General features: G+C 47.0%; 1 protein-coding gene across 24 annotated transcripts in view; it reads right to left on the bottom strand.

Moving 5' to 3' along the window:
* LOC136109475 (dynein axonemal heavy chain 9) overlaps positions 1 to 20,502 on the bottom strand; it is a 195,468-nt gene that overhangs the window by 69,423 nt on the left and 105,543 nt on the right. For all 24 annotated transcript variants that reach the window (XM_071816490.1, XM_071816503.1, XM_071816491.1 and 21 more), the window contains 5 exons: positions 17,966 to 18,085; positions 8,717 to 8,905; positions 6,515 to 6,750; positions 4,303 to 4,425; positions 2,259 to 2,463 (listed from right to left, as the gene is read on the bottom strand). In XM_071816490.1, coding sequence (XP_071672591.1) covers positions 2,259 to 2,463; positions 4,303 to 4,425; positions 6,515 to 6,750; positions 8,717 to 8,905; positions 17,966 to 18,085 — 873 coding nt within the window. The remainder of the gene's footprint in view (positions 1 to 2,258; positions 2,464 to 4,302; positions 4,426 to 6,514; positions 6,751 to 8,716; positions 8,906 to 17,965; positions 18,086 to 20,502) is intronic.

Consider the following 20,502-nt stretch of genomic DNA (forward strand, 5'->3'; position numbering starts at 1 on the left):
GCCTAAACTGGTTTTGGCTTTTCTCGGCTGTGATTATCTCACAGCCGGGTCACTGTTGCCTTAACCGGCTTTAATTGAGAGTCAGAGCAAGCGGGTGTTCTGGACAGACTGTCTAGAACCGACACGCGGTAGGGTGTAAATGTGGTCTCAGACTAAACGCCCCTTGTAACAGGAGCACAATCCTGGGAATCAGATGAAAATAGCTTCAAAGATGAGAAGGAACAGAAAGAATGAATAACTGGGAACTGATGCCGAAAAAGAATATTAAAACAGCCTATGTTGAGAAAACATATAAAACCTGGTAGTATGATTGAAATTGGACTAATAACAGATGTTTGAATAATTTGGGTAGGCTATTAAGTTGTTCATTACACTAACAACACATTCTGGGCTCTGTTTACAAGGTGTGCTCCAGCTTTGCCCATGACGAGATTTTGAGCACAGTAACTCTTGTGTGTTAGCGCAGGAGTCACCTCCACCTGCCCACAGCCCCAAACCTTCGCCAGACACCAAATGCCTGTCTCATTTGTCCCCAGGCAGAAAGGAGGGATTGAAGCACACTTAAAGAAGTGACCTGTCCTCAGGAGAATGCAAAGAATCAAATCTGGCTTCAAGGAGCTAGCAGACAAGAGCCTTGGTGACTTTTCATGTCAGCAGATAGGCTGGGGACAGGGGAGGCTGCAGCAGCCACCTGCAGTGCCCCCCACCACAGCTAAGGAGGAAAGTCTCTGCTTTTATCCCAGCACAGAAGTGATTTGATTTTTTGGTTGACTGCTCCCCATCCAGCAGAACATCCCAACTGCCAGGCTGGTTTTCTGCTGGGGCAGCAGGACTGTAGCAGGAGCAAGGTAGATGAGTGGGAGAGGAGAGGTAGAGGGCTCTGGTATATGTGGTGATACAGAGAAAAAGGTCTTAAATATTCTTACAGGAAAAGAAAATGAGATCCCACACCAATTTGTATCTGCTTAGTGCTCTCTGAAGCGAGACTACAGCCCCGCGTCCCCCAGGGCCGGTGCCACAGCTGGCACCAGGGCTGCATTTCCCTGGTCCTGCGCACAACCTCCTCCTTCCACAACACGCACGCCCTGAAGAAGCGAGGACTTCAAAAGATGCGACCCCTAATTCACAGAATTTTCACTATTTTCTAATACACAGCTCTTTGACAGCACGGGAGGGAATTGCTACTGATTTTGAGCCACTAATTTTCAGAGCCTAATTGTGGATTTGTGACAGCACATGGCATCGAATTCGTCTTTCTTATTGTGACAGCGACAACTAGCAGCGATGCCGCCGAGGCTGAGAGGAACAGTCCTTAACAGAAGAGCAGTTAATGACACCGCTGTGCTAATTGTGGTCACCCCGCCACCCCCTTGAGCTCAAACCAGCGAAGGAAAGCGGCTGTTTGCAGCATTTCCAGCCGTGCCGAGCATGTCCCTGATCCAGAGCCTGTGGGTCACTCTCGGTCCCAGCGAGACAGCCATGGCTCACACATTAAATCAGATGCCATCCTTTGGCTCATTAGCACATGAGCCCGGTTAAAACTGAATGCATCATTAAGACTGCACAGCTAAAATACTTCAGAATCTCATTAAATGAAAAGATTATTACAAAACCGGCCTGGCTTGACTGAACACATGCAGTAAATTTATTCCCACTCTCAGAAAATACTTAGTATTATACATACTTGTTACATTGTTAAAAGTGCTATTAGAACAAAGGATTTTCTTTAAAATGTTGTCTTGAATCTGAAGCCATACGTATTAAAAAAGTGAAAGACATAATACTTTGGCCTGTTACAAACAAGCGGGAGGAAAAACCAAAAAGGGAAAATATCATTACCAGCCTCACAATATTTACAGTGGGAATCCTATACCATAAATGCTTAAAATTAAGTAAGATTAATCCTACCCCCAAAATTAAATCTGTAAACTCCAGAAAAGCCTCATATAATGAGAATCTCAGTTTCCATTTCCAAGAGGAGCAGGAAAAGAAGATTCTTACCCAGATTTTTGGACAAAAACTGTTTCAGTGTTCCTAAAACACCCAAGAAAACAAGAGATTGAGGAAAAACATTCCTCAGTGTTTATCAGTTCAAGGGAAATCTCTTGATTTTGGGGTGAGCTCAGCAATCTCTGCAATCTTGCATGTGAAACACTATTTTATTCATATATATTTTCCCTTTTTTTAAGATTTATATATATATATTTCTATATTTTGTTTATAGTAGAGCCTCCCCATGTAAACTACCAGCTCCTGACCTTGAGCTCTTCCAAGTCAGGCCTCTCCATGTTGACCACGGCCGCCAGCAGCTGGTCCTCCAGCCCGTCTCGCGTGACGGTGAAGTTGATGAGGGTGCACTGCGCCTGCAGCTCGGGCTGGAAATGTGGGTTTGCCAGCTTCGTGTGGAGGATGAGGCGGAAAGCGGGGTTGAAATCACACTCCTTGTCCCCAATCTTAATGTACCTGAAATGAGACCAAAAGGAGCAGGAGTGTGCGCCTCTTCCAGGTCGTTTCACTCCAACACAAATGGTTGGATCAGTCAATGACATCTACAAGTGTGGAACTTCCATAGAATCATAGAATCATTTGCTTGGAAAAGACCCTCAAGATCATCAAGTTCAACCATTAACCCAGCCCTGGCACTGACCCACATCCATGAGAACCTCATCTCCGTCTGTCCAACCCTCCAGGGATGGTGACTCCAGCCCTGCCCTGGGCAGCCTGTTCCAATGCCCCACAGCCCTTTGGGGAAGAAATTGTTCCCCACATCCAACCTCAACCTCCCCTGGCGCGACTTGAGGCCGTTTCCTCTCATCCCATCTCTCGTTCCTGGGGAGCAGAGCCTGACCGCCCCCTGGCTCCAAGGTCCTTTCAGGCAGTTCAGAGATCAGAAGGTCTCCCCTTAGCTCCTGTTCTCCAGGCTGGGCTCTGCTCCCAAGAAACAAGCAACAGGACAAGAGGAAATGGCCTTAAGTTGCACCAGGGAAGGTTCAGATTGGATATTAGAAAAAAATTCTTCACAGAATGGGTTGTCAGGCTTTGGAACAGGCTGCCCAGGGCAGTGGTGGAGTCACCATCCCTGGAGGAGTTTAAAAGGTGTTTCGACAAGGTTCTTAGGGACATGGGTTAGTGCCAGAGTCAGGTTATGGTTGGACTCAATGATACTGAGGGTCTCTTCCAATCAAAATGATTCTATGATTCTAAAAGGAGATGACTGAGCTTTTCAGTGCAGAGGACTCAGCAGTCCCACCACCTCTGCACCCCCATCTCCACTTCCAAACATTTCCATCCCCTTCACCTGAGACCATCATTCCCTCTGAAATGATCCCTCCCCTCCAACCTGCAGCTGAACCCACAACCAGCCACACTTCGCATGATGTTTCCCCCTGCAAACTTCCCAGCCAGCCTCTGTCCCCAGAAGTTTACACCATCCTAGGATATTTTATGCTACTAAGGAAATAATCCTCAAGAGACTCAAGGAATGTGAAAGGCAAAGCTTAATGGGCTTTTTGTTATTTATTGCACAAAGCCAAAAGCAGGACGGTTCTGCAAGGCACAGAGGTCATGAACATGCTGGGCTCCTGCGAGCGATGGAGCTGCCAGTGGCAGAAACTTTCAGAAGCCCAAATGACGTGTGTCCTTCTAAAGGCAAATGACTTCACTCTGCGAAAGCCAGTGAAACAACATCAAAAGAGTCCCGTAAGCAAGTTCAACCCTGAGCACAGGGTTTTATTTGTTGCCATTATTTGAGCCACACTAAAAATGTGCTTATTTTACTTTACACAGAGAGAGAAGGAAGACGTGAACTCCCCTGCTGCCCCTCTCGCTGCCCTCCTCGGGGCTGGAGGGGACCAGCAGCTGCCGTGAAGAACGTGACCTCATTAAGAAACACTTGCATGCTCTTAATGCCCAAACCTGCAGCTGCATTCCTAAGCGGTGCACAGTGTTTGCTAAAATCCAAGGTTACTTTTTCTTCACAACAGCAATAGCTATTTTGGTAATAATTCCATGTCAGGGTAGCCAATTACAGACTCAAGGTCACTATACAAAAGGAGAATTACAAGTCTTTCTTTTACATGAGGTTTGAGTGACACTGTCCAACAAAATGAAAAGCCCGGGCTTATTTCAAAGCCAGCCTATGACTGAAGTACCCGTGATTGTCTGATTTAAAATGCCCGCACTTCAGAAGGGAGGATGTTAGTGCTGTCATACATGAATACCCACCGTATGCAATCAGGAACAGAAAGCACAACAGCACAAAGAACCCATTCACACATGCTGTTAAACCACCCTCAAGCTCACCTTCCTTTCTTGATTGTTTCTCGCCCTAGTAACGGCCCCAAAACTGGATCCATGGATTCCTCCAGGTTTTCAATCAAAACCAGTTCTCCCGCAGCCAGGGCTCGTTCCATTGTGTCCAAATACCTGTGGGAAACAGCATTGACACTGGTCTCAGCGGGGCTGGATGTGATGCTCTGCAGCAAGGAGGATGCGAGGGGGCAGAGGGGCATCCCACACTGTGGTGGCAGCTGCAGACACACACCAGCAGTTGGGAGAGAAAGAGGGGTCAGACAGTGTCAACATACAGTGTAGGAAGCGGAACTGGCAGAGTCTTGGCTGCCCAACAAAGAGAATCAGGTGTCAGGCTTCCCAAGTACAAGCAATAATAACTGTGTCTTCTGTCCCAAGAAAACAGCATGGAAATCAGTGAACAAAGTTGGGACAATTTGGAGTCATTTTTAGCAAATACTTTGTTTCCACTGGAACCTGCTGGTGCAGTTGATCTTGCATAAAAGCAAGGACGAAAAGCAGGTTTCAGTTCAGTTGTGTCCATGGTTTCGGGTCACATTTAGCACAACTTCTTTCCTCATGAGGGAACTGAGCTACTTTGTCCAGTGCCTAAGTGTGAAACGAGGATGCTCAGCATTGGGATGCTTTGCATTGGGAAGGGCAGGGTCAAGCTCTCGCCTGCAAGGCTTCTCTGCACTTCACACAAGTTACTTAGGCTGGACATGAGGAAGAAATTGTTGGCCCTGAGGGTGGTGAGAGCCTGGCCCAGGTTGGCCAGAGAGGTGGTGGATGAACCATCCCTGGAGACATCCCAGGCCAGGCTGGACGGGGCTCTGAGCAACCTGAGCTGGTGAAGATGTCCCTGCTCATGGCAGGGGTGGCACTGGGGGAGCAGGAAAGGTCCTTTCAACCCAAACTATTCCATGATTCTATTTTACTTCTCTAGAAAGAGGAGAGAAGGGCGCTGCACTGGAACTGAGGATTCTCCAGGGACTGTTACCTCATCACGCTTGCACTGAATCATTCCAGCTATCTGCACTGGCTAAAACTTAGGTTCCTTGTGTGACAACCTTGAAGCACTCCCTCCATCCTAATTAAAACAAAGGATGATGTTATGCCTTAAACATCTAGTTTTTGATATTTTGAGTATGTGCCAGCCTGGTGTATGGCTGGAGAGGGAGGGGGAAAAGAGATGCTGTGTTTGCCCAGTGAGCTGTAATGAATGTTACAGGGTCTATTCCTCTTGTTCCTTCCTGAAGGTTTGTATTTAGGTGCCTCTTGTGGGCTCCTTATTTTTCCCCAGACTGCTTTGAATATCTACAAAGCATGGTGACCGCATTGACCGGGAAAAAGAAAAATGATCTGTATTTTCATCCCACACAAGACCAAATCTAATAACTTCTTGTTATTTTCTATAAGGAAAGTGGAGGAGGCACCAGCAAAACAACCTGGGCAAGGCTAAGTCATCTCTAAATCTGCGTGAGTTTGCAAGCATCAAGTCTGGGTCACTCTCACCTGTTGCCAGTTCCTTCCTCTGAACCACAGAATCCCAGACTGGTTGGTTTGAAGGGGCCTCTGCAGATCCCCCAGTCCAACCTCCCTGCTCACGCAGGGTCACAGAGCAGATCACACAGGTCAGGCCAGGCAGGTTTGAATGTCTCAGAGAAGGAGACTGACCAGAGAGAAGAGCCAGGAGCAGAAAAGCCTTCCCAGAAAAACCTGAGGCAGATCAAGGCAGAGGTGCTGCAGTGAGAACCTCTGAGCTGATGGCGGCGTTGGAGTAGAGTCACCCAGCTGATCTTCAGGGCATGGTGACCCTCAGGGCAGCTGCACCTCTGTGCCCAGGCTCGCTCACTTCTCCCAAGCCTTGGGAAGCCCTATTCAGCCTCCTGGGAGAAACTGAGTCAGGACATGACACATAAGACAAGCCCAACAGAGGATGCTATAGCATCACACGTACCCAGCCTCCAGCACGTAGGCTGTCTTTATTCACAGTTTCAGAGGAGTTTCTATGGTAACTGAGCCAAGCACTAAACAGGTCCTCTGTTTAATGAGAAATCTTTATCATTTTGGTAATGAATAAGAAGCTAATATGCAAATACATTTGAGAGTTTTCCTCAATGTGATTGGCCCAGCTGGTCACAGTTAAGTATACGCTGTTCATCAAATTCAACAGGCAGATAACCATTACAAGGTATTATGATGTGATAAGGCTGATGTTTACCCCTTCTGCCCAATTCGGATCACTCGGAGGTCTTCGCCATACTTTGTTTTGATCCATTTGATACCCTGCAGCTGTGGATCCACCATGAGGGGCCAGCGCTCGCAGTTGGTGAGGATGGTGGCATTTTCAGTGGACATCCGATCAGCTGGCAGCCCCTCGTTCTGCCAGGCCGCGACATCAGCATCGTCCGTCAGCATGGTCAGGGGATCGAGGGACGGAGTTACAGGGATTGGTACCTGGGAGGAAAGGAGAAATGCTTCCTAGCGTCTTGGTGAAAAGTGACGAGTGTGACTTGCAACACTGAATCATAGAATCATTTTGGTTGGAAAAGACCATCAAGATCATTGAGTCCAACTGTTAACCCAGTACTTTCAAGTCCACCGCTAACCCATGTCCCTGAGAACCTCATCTCCATCTGTTCAACCCCTCCAAGGATGGTGACTCCACCACTGCCCTGGGCAGCCTGTTCCAATGCCCCACAGCCCTTTGGGGAAGAAATTGTTCCCAAGATCCAACCTCAGCCTCCCCTGGTGCAACCTAAGGCCATTTCTTCTCATGCTATTGCTTGCTACTTGGGATAAGCAAGGAAAATATTTCAAGAAAAGTCAGTTTAATTAGAAACTGATAACTTGTATTTATCAGTGGCTTCCCATTCTACAGGATAGTTTGAGCTAGTGTTAGAAGAGGGTTTAAAGGAGGGCCACAGAGATGATCAAAGGGCTGGAGAAACTGCCTTGTGAGGAAAGACTGCAGGAGTTAGGTCTTTTCTCCCTGGAGAAGAGAAGGCTCAGAGGAGATCTCATCACAGAATTCCATACTTAAACGGCAGCTACCTAGAGGACAGAGGCTCTGTCTCACAAGGAGCCACATGGAGAAGACAAGTGGCAATGGGCACAAGTTGCACTGGAAGAGGTTTCATCTCAATATAACAAGCTTTTTACAATGAGAACAATCATTCATTAGAACAACCTCCCCAGGGATGTGGTGGAGTTCACATAACCGGAGGTTTTCAAGATGTAACTGGACCAGGTGCTGGATAATCTCATCAAGGCCCTTCCCACAAAAGCCTGGACCAGATGATCTTTTGAGGTCCCTTCCAACCTGGGTTGTTCTGTGATTCTATGATCTTGTTGTAAATGAACACAAATTAAACAAGCATCCCCAAGAGTTTTGCCTGCAGAGCACAAAGCACCCCAAGGGCCACAGTCCAGCCAAGCAGGTCCAGCTCACACGCTGCCATGTACAAGATCTCAGAGACGACAGCTTGGAAGAACATAATGACCACCCTGGTAAGTCTGCTGCTGCGCTACAGAACAGTATTAACAGTTCCAGAAACACTTCTCTGGCTCAGGAGGCCATTTCTGGTTGTGACAACCAGAAAGACATCTGTGCTGGTTATCTGAATAGAAAAGAGCTTTTAATTTTCCATTAGCAACACAGGTACTTCGTTGAAATTTCTATGCACAGAGTCAGATCATTTTTGAAACAACATTGCCTTTCTTAACTAAATTCTTCAGTTAGTGTTAAGAAATGCACTGCCCAGTTGTGACCTTACTTAAAAGCCTCTTGGCATTCCACCAGGATTCATAACATCCAGTTACAGTACTGATGTGCAAAAGCTCAACCCTGCAGGAAACTGAGCACTTGCATTTCCCAATGCATGAGAGGACCTGGTAAAAATCAGTGAAACATTAAACAAGTTTCAAGCGCGACACTCTCCATCTGGTCCAAGCAGCAAGACATGGGGAAAACCAGCTGAGAGGCACGGCCAGCATGAACAGAGCTTGTGGCCAGCATGAAGAATCATCTGGAGTTTTTCCAGGCCTACCAGAGAGCTGGCAGGGAGCTCTGCCTGCTCCAAGCAATCCCTTCTCCAAACCTCCTTCCAGGCCAGCCCTGACACCGAGTTCCAGCTGCACAACTGCGCAGGGCTCCCTGTCTGTGTTGCTTATCAGGATTTTCCTGTGTACACGGAGGAACCAGGTCACTTGTGTGGAGCAAGGACACCACAGCAGCTTCCCCAGAGGGGTGTAAATCAGGCGTGACCAAGTCCTGCTCCTCAGTTCAGCTTGGTGAGGACATTTGGGGGATCAGTCCCATCATTTGGAGGATCCCCTCATCTGGGGGATCCCCTGTGAACACCACAATTGATGGCCGTGTTAATTCTAGTAACAATTACTTCTCAGAGGAAGCAAAACTTACTTTTAGCTGATGCAAATACGGCTTCCAGATCCCATCCAGGAGCTCTTGACGGTATTTCTTGGTGAAGTATCCCAGGTAGGAGATGAAGGCTGTAATCAGCAACACGTCTCCACACAAGGTGCTCTGTTGCTGTTTGAAGTTCTTCACAGCTTCAGCCCATCTCACATTCTCAGAGGCGAGTCCCCCAACCTAGAATTTCCAAGTCAAATTGATCATTACAGTGGTTCCTTAAGCAATACCTCAGGACCTGGCCATGTCCATACCTTGTTCCTGATGTCAGTTGTATTTTGCTAGAGTTTAAAACCAGGGAATGGAAAATATTCGATGGTTAATTTGCTAACCTTGCCTCATCCCACTCAGTGAAAGGTTGGTCCTGCAGTTGAATCACAGGTGTTTGCTTCTCAACTCCTCTAAAATCAAGGGAGGATCCATCACTTCCCCAGCAGGAATTAATATCAAGATGTCAGATGTTAATTACCTTAATGCCACAGATTCACACCTTGTTACACCCTCTCTCACACAGAGCTCTCTTTCTAACAGCCACAACCTTCATCTGTTTCACACATTTTATTATTACCCTGGGTAGACGGTATTTTGATCACAGTCCCCTCGGGTCTACATTTTCCTTGCCCTTAAGTCTCTGTCCAGAAAACGCTTCTTCATGGACATTTTTCATGAGCATTCAATGCATGAACACTCCAGATGGGGGGTTATCAGCTTTGAAGAGGGTTGAGCATCTCCTTGTAAAATAGGATATCTCTACAGGTACTGAAAACTACTTTGACCATTGGTACTTTTCAGGGTACCACTGGCCCCTCATTCCTGAAATCTTGCAGTTTGGTGATTATAAGAGGTATCCCGACACACTCCCCTTCCCTTCCCTTCCCTTCCCTTCCCTTCCCTTCCCTTCCCTTCCCTTCCCTTCCCTTCCCTTCCCCACTATTAACTGGGAAGCATGGCTTGGAAATACGAATGGGATGCATCCTTCAGGTCCAGAAGCCAGAAAAACCCCAAACAGTTTTGTGTTGACCTCATGCATTTGAGATCGCAAAAGCCAAACCTTATCCTCAAATTCACAACCACTCTGCTGACATCGAGGGGCCCTGGGAGCACCCATGTAATTTAGAGATCCCCTCTGCTCACAGGCCTTTGGTACCAGGGCCAACCGGCACTTTCAATTTTTCCTCTTCAGTATGCAGTCCATGTGAGCTTAGGGTTGTTTCTCCTATTTCTCATTTTCATTAAAAATTCCTCTACATCTTCCTCTTGCAAACCACCCCTCCTAAGTGAGGCAAATGTGAATAATACGACACCATCTCCTTCTTCAAGGTCACTGTTAAATGTTAAATAGGACCAGCCCTAACACAAATCTTTGTGATAAGTCTTGTGAACACCTTGAACAACTCGTTCCTCTAAACTGGGTTATTTTGCCAGCTTGAACTGATGTGCAGAAGACAGGTCCCCAGGACGGGAAGGCACCACCTTCAGATCCTCCTCAAATTCCACCATCACACGTTCCAACTTGGCCAAGTCCCATTCCAGAAGAAACTTTCTGCCTTCCAAGGGTTAGGAATCACCTCCTGATTCCCAACACAAATCTACTTCTGGCCAGTTTCTGCTATTGGTTCTCATGCAGGCACTGTCCTCCAGGTCAAACAGCTCTTCTTTCACCCTCGTAGAATCACAGAACCATTTTGGTTGGAAGAGACCCTCAAGATCACTAAGTCCAACTGTTCCCCCACCCCCTGGCACTGCCCTCTGTCCCTGAGAACCTCATCTCCATCTGTTCAACCCCTCCAGGGATGGTGACTCCACCATTGCCCTGGGCAGCCTGTTCCAATGCCCCACAGCCCTTCCTGTAAAGAAATGTTTCCTAATATCCAATCAGGTTTACCTCCAGATACTTTTATAAGCTGCCAGTATTTTGAGGGGAATATGCTCTCTTGGCTAAGCAAAAAGCCTTGATCTAGTTCCCCTGTGAAAGACAGAACCACAGGACCAGCTCTAGCAGGCCAGACCCAAGGTCCAACTCCTTTGGCATGCTGTCTGCTGACAGCAGCCCTCAACAGACGGCTTGGGAAGGCCTTACAAACAAGTACCTGGTAATGGCTCCGGACATAATCCCCCAGCTTCACACAACTGGAGGTTTAAGGACTTTCTGAAACAGAGCTTAATAAGCACTGATGATTTTGTCCTTCAAGACTGAGTCTAAGCTGCCATGGATACCAACCAACCTTCTGGCATCTACAGCATCCTGTGGCCAGGAGATATACAGTTTAGCTCTGCTTTCTGTAAAAGAATTACATTCTTTTATGTGCTGCCTGAACTTTTCATTTCCTAAAAGCTGTTGACACAATCACACTTGCGTCACCTTCTCCACACCACTCATGATTTCAAGCCCTTGACACCCACTCTGCTGTCGCCTTTTGAGGCTGAAAAGCTTTAGCCTATTCAATAATTCCTCACACAGACAAAGCCTTTTGATTGTCCTTGCAATCTTTATCTGTACCGAACGATGTAATCTTTATTATCCGGTTTCTTTTCATTGTTACCTTCTCTGCACCATTTCCCATTCTACTGCATCCTTTGAGGTACAGCAGAGGGGGCGGAGGCACAGCTGCACATTCCAGGCTTATTGAGAATGTATTTATATAGCGATATTGTGATTTTTTTTCTGTTTTGTTCTCTCTTCTTTTCCTAATAAACCTTAACATCCAATTTCAGCTTGGGTTTTGGGTTTGTTGGGGCTTTTTGCCTCTGGGAGCACAGAGCTCACATACTAACAGAACTCGTAACTCCATCGTTTCATTCTTGAATGATAATAACCAGCTCAGCATCACTTACAGCCTGTGTAGAGTAAAAACTAATTTTTCCAATATACATTACTTTATATTTATCTACCTGGCATTTCATACCTCCATTACTTGGTATCATTTTTACAATTCTTTATAGACAGTCTCCATCGTTATCGCTTTCATATTACTGAGAAATTTGCGACCTGCTTACACACCATCTCATCCAGATCGTTTATGATTATTCCGATGAACACAAGAAATTGCAGACACCAACAAAAATACATCTGATGGCCTTTCTACCTTTATAAATCTGTGAAAATTGCATTCTGGGCAGCCTGACTCCTTCCAGCAGCAGAAAGAGAAGCCACAGATGTTTCTTTGCACCGTTCATCCTCAGAGCTGTTCCTATACCTGTTTCAGCTGGGTTACTTTCTCATGAACATGAACCAACATCCTACTCACAAAGCTGCAGAGATTTTCCCAGAGCCTTTCGCTGATCTGAGCGCGTGCTGATATTCCCTTAGGTTTGCTATGAAGCCTGCTCTTGATATGATTAACACCACATCTTGTCTTTCTTAGGTCTACATGACATGATCTGTTCATCAGATTGTGTTCTCCAGCTGAACCCCCCAACTCTCTCAGCCTGTCCTCCCAGCAGAGCTGTTCCAGCCTCGGATCATTCCTGTGGCTCCTCTGGCCCCTCTCCAGCAGGTCCATGTGTGTCCTGTGCTGAGGACCCAGAGCTGGACCAGCACTGCAGGGGGTCTCACAGAGCGGGGCAGAGGGGACAATCTCCTCCCTCGATGCTGCTCACACTCCTTGTGATGCAGCTCAAGATACGATTTGCCTTCTGGGCTGCAAGTGCACATTGCCGGCTCACAGCCAGTATTTTACCCCCAGCATCCCCAAGTCCTTCTTCACAGGGCTGCTCTCCATCCCTACATCCCCACATCCCCAGCCTGGGTTGATACTGGGGTTGTCCTGACCCAGGTGCAAGACCTTGCACTTGGCTTTGTTGAACCACATGAGGTTCATATGGCCCCACTTCCTGAGCTTGTCCAGGTCCCTCTGGATGGACCCTGTTCCTCAGGTGTGTCCCCTGCACCACTCAGCTTGGTGTCACCTGCAAATTTGCTGAGGGTGCACTCGATCCCACTGTCTATATCATTGATGAAGATGTAAACAGTACTGGTACCAGTGTGGATCTGAGTATATGTAGATCACATCTACACAGATCAGGTTATCACATCTTTCCACACTTAAAAGGGGACGATAAGAAAGGAGAGGACAGACTTTTGAGCAGGGCCTGTTGTGATAGGACAAGGGGTGATGGTTTTAAACTAAAAGAAAGGAGATTCAGGCTGGACATGAGGAAGAAATTGTTTATGCTGAGGGCGGTGAGAGCCTGGCCCAGGTTGGCCAGAGAGGTGGTGGATGAACCATCCCTGGAGACATCCCAGGCCAGGCTGGACGGGGCTCTGAGCAACCTGAGCTGGTGAAGATGTCCCTGCTCATTGTGGCACCGGGGGAGCTGGGAAGGTCCCTTCAAACCAAACTGTTCAGTGATTCTATCCGTACACCATCTCTTTTACAAAGCAATGAGTCCTAATCTATTTCCTCTCTTCACATATAGAAGCTATTGCACCCTTCATTGCACCTTTTCTAGGTCACCTACAGCCTCCTGAGCTGTGACCCAACTGTGTTCAGCACACACAGGCACACCACAGGTCTGATACAATCATTGTTTAACTTCTGCTCCCTGATTTTTTTCCTACCAGTTCCTAGTATTCCATTTTTCTCTCTTCCTCTAGTCGAGTGCCACGCTGCTGTTTCTGAGAACTCTGTGCAACGACTCCGAGAGCTCTTCTGTGAATGATAATAGTGTAATTAGGACCTATCAATGTAAATGCATGATTACAGTTCGTTTTCCCTGCATGCATTATTTTGCATTTGTCATCACTAAATTTCATCTGGCACATTAGAACATATCCACTCACAAATTCCACCCATCATCCATCATCCCTTTTGTGGTGCACAGATCCACCGACTTGCCCTGGTCCCTGTCCCTTTGATCCTGAAGCATCTTCCCCAGGTTGTCGAAAGTTCACGACATGCCAGACTACAATTAAGGCACTGTAACAGTTCAGCTTGCTGTCATCCCCCTGCTTCATTTTTCAATCCAAAGCAACACTGTCTCTAGTTAGGTGCACTCTTCATACAACCTCAAACATGTATTTCAAAGCCTGGGAACATATTTCTGCCCACAGTCACACAGGTGACACATCTTGGATGTCAAATATACTGCACATCAGTACGGGCTGTCAGGATCTATTCCGAGATCAAAGCCAGAGGTGACACAGAAGATGGTGTGTGTTGCACAACATCAACTCCTGTACACTGCAAAAGCGATCCAGGTCTGACAGCCACACAAGCTGCGTGCGTTCTACCCAGGCCTTTCAAACAGCTGGTGGAACTGGCGCTGACATAACTCGTTCTCGTCCCTGTTTCCAGCTGGCTGTGTTTCGTGTCCCTCAGCTGTGACACCTGCCAGCAGCAGCTCTGTCCTGCAACCCCCCACAATACTCACAGCGTCAAGGAACCCAACAGAGTCTCGGTTCAAGTTGTTCCCTCGCCATGGGGTGGGGAGGAGATGTGATCAACACGGCCTTGGATATGGTGTCCCCACTCCTCCAGCACTTCTCTCCATCTTAGGGCAAGCGTGATAAAATTTCACCTCTAAATAAAAACGCCTCTAAGCAAATGGATACTCTGTTAAACCAACGCTACAAATACTGCAGCTTATCCCAGCGATAGGCAGAGGCAGGTGATTTCCCAGGGACTGAGGGCTTCTCCTCTCCCAACAAATTGCATTGGACTCTGATAATTTCCACCGGTCACTCTGGTCTTGCCCAGAATTTTAAATCCTCCCTAATGCCAAGAATTTCCAGTGTTTTCCATATGATCCCCAGTAAGCAGAACGCCCTGGTCACGGCACACCAGCATGTGCTGCAGGACCCTGGCAGGATGCTGCTTCAGTTGGTGTGATCCTAGATGCAGGAACAGCGATTGGCTTCCACCTGTCTCTGTTTTTTCTCTGACAACGAAAGGAAAGGGTGCCTGCCATGGTAATGCACCGTACTTGAGCAGACGTACAAATTCCATCAAATGATTGCCTCAGCAAGGACTGGTAGGGCTTAAAAATAAGAATCATATTCAAAATAGAAAGCCTATACCCAAGCAATGTCCTTTATCTGCCCAAAAAGCCTCAAACCACCCTCCTCCATCCAGCTCTCTCAGTGCACGGAGCAGACTGCACACACTAACGCATCTTCCTTTCCCTTTTTACCATCCTCAGTTTGCTTCAATGAGAGACTTGAAACACAGGCACCTAAACATTCCCATTTTAAGTACATATAAGAGACTGAAATAGCTATGGGAGCAGCCAACATCACCCACAGGTGACCAGACAGACCCACGCATGGTTTCTCCCACTCGCACACCATAAAGAGCAGGGTGGGAGCAGCGGTTTGTGCATAACCACATCAAGATCTCCTGATGCCTGCACAGGGAAAAGTTTCTTTCCAAAACCAGTCACCAGCGCACCCAAAGCATTTCAAGATGAAAGAAACCTGTGAGCGTCCCCAGGTCATGAGCAAGGGAAAGAACACGTTTCAGAGCCAATATATTCCTATTGCTTCACTGAGGTTATACCGCCCATGACACAAACTCCGTGCTGTCAGACCACAGACTAGTGCAGAGATCATTGCTAAAAATGCAGTTGCAACCAAAGAAAGATTTTCTAAAACTTGATTCCTATGTCTTATCTTGATTTCAGAATTGAAATAGTTGCTTTTAAAGGAAATTATCAAACTTAAAAAAAATCATGTAGGAAGATACATCACAGGTGACAATCTGTCACTACAGTGGTACTAATCAAGGTGAAATTAAGCCGTATTCAGTGTAAAGCACACACACACATATTTATATGAAAAGAATTGCAACCATCATTTCTATGTTTCTTTTTAATGAAATATTTTCTTCTATTTTGTGGTTCTTCTATGTGAGCCACAATCTACCTCCATGTCACACGTTCAATGTGATTTTGTTAGTCTGCAGAAAGACACAGGGCAATACTCATCCTTCAAAATCTCCCCGGAAACATCAATGGCTCTTTCAAAAGAAAAAGCTACTTTCCTGTTTTAATTAAATGCTTCAGAAGCATTCAGCGAGATTTAACCTGAAGAACATGAAAGCATAAAACTCCTTCAGCGGTTGCATAAAACAGATCTAAATCGGCACAGGAAGGGACTTTTCTGCTGTTTGTCTTTGACCCCGGATATCTGAGCATCTCAGAGTCCCAAACGCATTTGTCGGCAAGGCAGCCGCCTGTGCCGCAGCCGGGCTGCACGCGGCTCTTCCAACGCAGGCACACAGATATTCAAGATGAAGGGTCTTTTTTCCGAAGTTTCCCAGTACCCAGGCACGTAGCAGGTGAACTCCGCACTTTTGGGGAACACTTTCCTGCCCTTTTTCATGTGTCTGTGAAAACTCACACGAAATCTAAACAGTTCTGAAAATCCAGGCTAAAGCAATTTGCTGAAGGTCACTTAAGAAGGTCTGAGAGTACGAAATGTGGAACAGAGCACAACTCTGCATGTCCAAAGCAAAAAGCTTAACCATTTGACTTCTATATTTATCACTGCATGCTACATTGGGATAGATGCAAACAGATATTTTACTTTATATACAGATTACAGCCAATCAGAGAATCCTGCATCACTTCTAGACATACCTTTGTACTGGGATGCAGCTGCCACCAGCTCCACCAGCAGTAGCAGCTTCAACAACACAGAGACCAACCTGCATCCCTGGGAAAGAGAGCGGTTCAAACACAGCATCTCCCCTGCCGCTGGGAGGAAGAGCAGCACGGCCGCTTGCCTTTCAGGGCTGCTGCAGGCCCAGGCTGCAGGTCACAAAGCAGGGGCCACACGTTTCAGTGAGTTTTGCCAGGTCACAGGACAGGCTCGGCAGCTGTGCACATATCCCTCACCCAAAACAGGGCACGGGAGGAGCTCTGCACATGAAGAGCTGCAATGTGGGAATGCAACTGCCTAAGTCCAGACCTCCACCTGCATCTTCCCTGCAGGTCTAGCATGTCGGATATTTTAAAAACATGGAAAAATTGGGGCTTTCCACTGAGATTATATCAATGTGTTCAGTTTTTGGCCCCTCACACCAAGAAAGGCCTTGAGGTGCTGGAAAGAGTTGAGAGAAGGGAGCGGAGCTGGTGAGGGGCTGGAGCACAAGTGTGATGGGAGCGGCTGAGGGACCTGGGGGGTTCAGCTGGAGAACAGGAGCTGAGGGGAGACCTTCTGATCTCTGAACTGCCTGAAAGGAGCTTGGAGCCTGGGGTTCGGGCTCTGCTCCCCAGGAACAAGCGATGGGATGAGAGGAAACGGCCTCAAGTTGCGCCAGGGGAGGCTGAGGTTGGATCTGGGGAACAATTTCTTCCCCAAAGGGCTGTGGGGCATTGGAACAGGCTGCCCAGGGCAGTGCTGGAGTCACCATCCCTGGAGGGGTTGAATAGATGGAGATGACACTCTCAGGGACATGGGGCAGTGCCAGGGTGGGTTAACTGTTCGACTTGATGATCTTGAGGGGCTCTTCCAACCAAATGATTCTGTGATTCTATGATAATGGTGCCTTTGTGTGCAAGAGGGAGAGCTTGAGTCAGCAGAATCAGCTGCTAGAACCAGCTCCAACACCACCGCCTGGCAGGGCAGAGCTCAAGCACCAGTCAGTCTCCTGCAGCCCTGTTCCATTGCTCAGAGGAAGAACTGGGTCGCTCGGAGCTGACAGCCAGTGCGGAAGCCAAAATGCAAAGCATTAAGGGCAATTAAGGCACTGGATGTGAGCTGGGGCTCCAGCTAGTGTGAACAGAAGCCATCATCTCTCAGCGTCTTATCTGTGAAGTAGTGACAAGGGCATTGCCCCTGCAGAGGACTAGGAGGCTGCGTATTTTGAAGATACAATAGACTGCAATGCATAGCGATGGACTGATAATGGAGACATGCGCTGCTTTTTTAGAGCTTTTCACTATTAACTTTTCATAATTTCTAAACCTGCAAAGCTACTGGCATATTCCTGTCTTTTTTTTTTTAATGATACAATTTTTGAGTAATATAGTTTTGGCTCATCAGTACTTGATCAAGCTTTTAAGTAACAAAAAGGAGATGAGACCTGTGAAGAGGGTATAGCAATACGAGCAGTGCCTACCCTGAGGTATGAAAACAGCCAATGCAAAATCATTTTCATTACTGAAACTTGCTGCAGTGCAGGAAACATATTCCAAAAAAATGAGAGGATGTAACGTGCTGTGCGCACGTGGTTCGCATCTCAGCAGCACCTGGTACCTCCCATTCATGCCACCAGAGCTGCATCTGCTGACACTCACCAGTCGATTCGCAAGAGCAATGGTACACGCTGTCGCTTCGGCTTCTTGCTGACACTTGAGTTTGTCGGAAGTGGCCTTCTCAAACTTGGCTGTGAGCTTCCTCAGGTTCTCGTTGAGGCGCTGTACAGGAGAAAAGAAAATAAAAGGAGAAAATCACAGCACAGTTTTAAGGCAAACCCTTCTGGAGAGATACTCCCCCTGCGGCAGCAGGAGCAGCGCGGAGCAGCCGGGTCCTGGGTTACATTGTGTGCTTGGAACTCACACCCTCAGCGCAGGGCACAGGCGAAGAACCTGCAAAACTAATGTATTTGGTGTGAATTTAAACTGGGAAAAGGGGTCCTTATGGCCAAGCACCTATGAGTGGTGCTATAGCTTTGAACGGGGCAGCTAAGAAAACCAAGTCTTTTGTTCTCTGATGCTGCAGCCCCTCTGGTCTCGGTCCAGTCCTTGAGGCTCTGCTGAGTTGCGCGCAGAACCCCAAGGGGCTCCTGGGGCTTGAACCATCGCCAGAACACACCTCCTGTGCCCTCTTTCTAGAAAGGACTATGACATAGAAGTCAATAAAGTGATCCTGCTCCTAAAGCTGCCTGAGCTGCCTTGGACACTGTGACAGAGGAGCGCAAGCAGCTCCAGGTGGGACCATCTCACGTGCAGGCCGGCTTCAAAGTGTTTGAGGGCTGGGAAGTGGCAGAAGCTCCCAAAGCACCTGGAGCCCCCCACACTGTCCCTTTGCTTGGCCAGAGCTGCTCACACTCAGGTCTAAAACAAATCAAGGGCTCCCACAAGCACTTGGAGCATCTCACTTCTGATAAGAGAGGCAGAAGTAATAATAGATTTTATCTCCACCCAGTGCAAACTGCTTAAGGATAAACTGCTCGTAAATCACTCTAACGCTGTTTGAGCTACACTAGAAACAAACCTGAAAATAAAAAAGGATTCGATTCGATTCTATTCTATTCTATTCTATTCTATTCTATTCTATTCTATTCTATTCTGTTCTGTTCTGTTCTGTTCTGTTCTATTCTATCCTATTCTATCCTATTCCATTCTATCCTATTCCATTCCATTCTATTCCATTCCATTCTATTCCATTCTATTCTATTCCATTCTATTCTATTCCATTCTATTCTATTCCATTCCATTCCATTCCAGTATCTGCAGCTCTCCAGGATACTGGAAAACACAAAGCGCTCCCTCCTTGACCTGTCTTGGAATTAATAACACAAAAAGTTTCTGTCCCTGCAGGTACATGAATGCGTGTGCATACGTACACTCCTATATATAAAACCCCATTACACAAGCACAATCTGATACATGAGCGTGAGCTGTGAGAACAGGTCAGAGCTGCAATGCCCACCAGACCCACTCTGCAGTAACACACAAACACATCTGTGTGCAGCTGGGAGGACAGCTCTCACTTCTATATCTACCCTCCCCAGATTTGTAGTGACCTTACTTCCCAGGCAAAGTGATAAGTATTTTTGACAATCCAAATAGTCTCATTTATTCCTAAAAATAGATATGCGGCAGCTCAGGGCCCTGTTGTGAGCAGGTATGAATCAGCCTCACGTCAATGAAGGTATCCAAGATATCACAGTTTGATAAGCAGGGATATCCCTCCAGATCCAGCCCTGCGCCGAGCAGTGTGTCATTACCCACCTGCAGAGGGGAAAACTCACCTAAACCAATCAGTTTTGCAAGCGCATGCTGGTGAGGTACCAGTAATCCCCCCAAAGATTGGGGGGATTGCCACTTCCTTAACCAAATCCCACTTCTTTGAAAAAAGAAAGAAGAGAAAAAGCTCAGACATTAAAAGCTTCAGAAACAAGAACCATAAAGGGATAAAAAAATGTTTCCCAGTGCTGTATTTCACATCTGAGATGGGAGAATTAGAGGCTAAATAGCTCTAAATCCAGCCCTGCTCCAGGTGCTGTGCCCACCTCTGCAGCAGGAAGGGAGGAATACTGGAGGAACCTGCAGCCTTTTCTTTAATATTTTTAATTAAAAAGTGTAGTAAGCATTTTAAGAAGCCTAGGAGGCATCAAAAGAGCTATATATTTTCTAAAACGAAGATGGAACAGATGAGTCCTCGCACGAGCTGGGCTGGAGGAACAGCGCTGCCCCTCTCTAAGTGCACATCTCAAAGCCGCATATTTCAACACAGAACTGTCAGCCCAGCTGACAACACATGTTGGTTTTTAAAGGGGATTTTGCACACACTGTGGTGTCAGTACGAAGGCACAGACACACAGGATCCTTCACTCATGAAGGAGGATGCCAGATCCACAGCATGTTAAGAAAAGGCAGGTTTGGGGGCACATGCTCCAAAATAAGTCAATATTTTTACTTACTTGTCAATATTTTTTACGTATTTTGATTTTATTGACTTATTTGTCTGGGTTTTTTGTGGGTTTTTTTTGCTGTCTGCAGTGCTGGTCCAGCTCTGGGTCCTCAGCACAGGACACACATGGACCTGCTGGAGAGGGGCCAGAGGAGCCACAGGAATGATCCGAGGCTGGAACAGCTCTGCTGGGAGG

This window comes from Patagioenas fasciata, chromosome 18 (assembly GCF_037038585.1).
Source record: "Patagioenas fasciata isolate bPatFas1 chromosome 18, bPatFas1.hap1, whole genome shotgun sequence".
NCBI lineage: Eukaryota > Metazoa > Chordata > Aves > Columbiformes > Columbidae > Patagioenas > Patagioenas fasciata.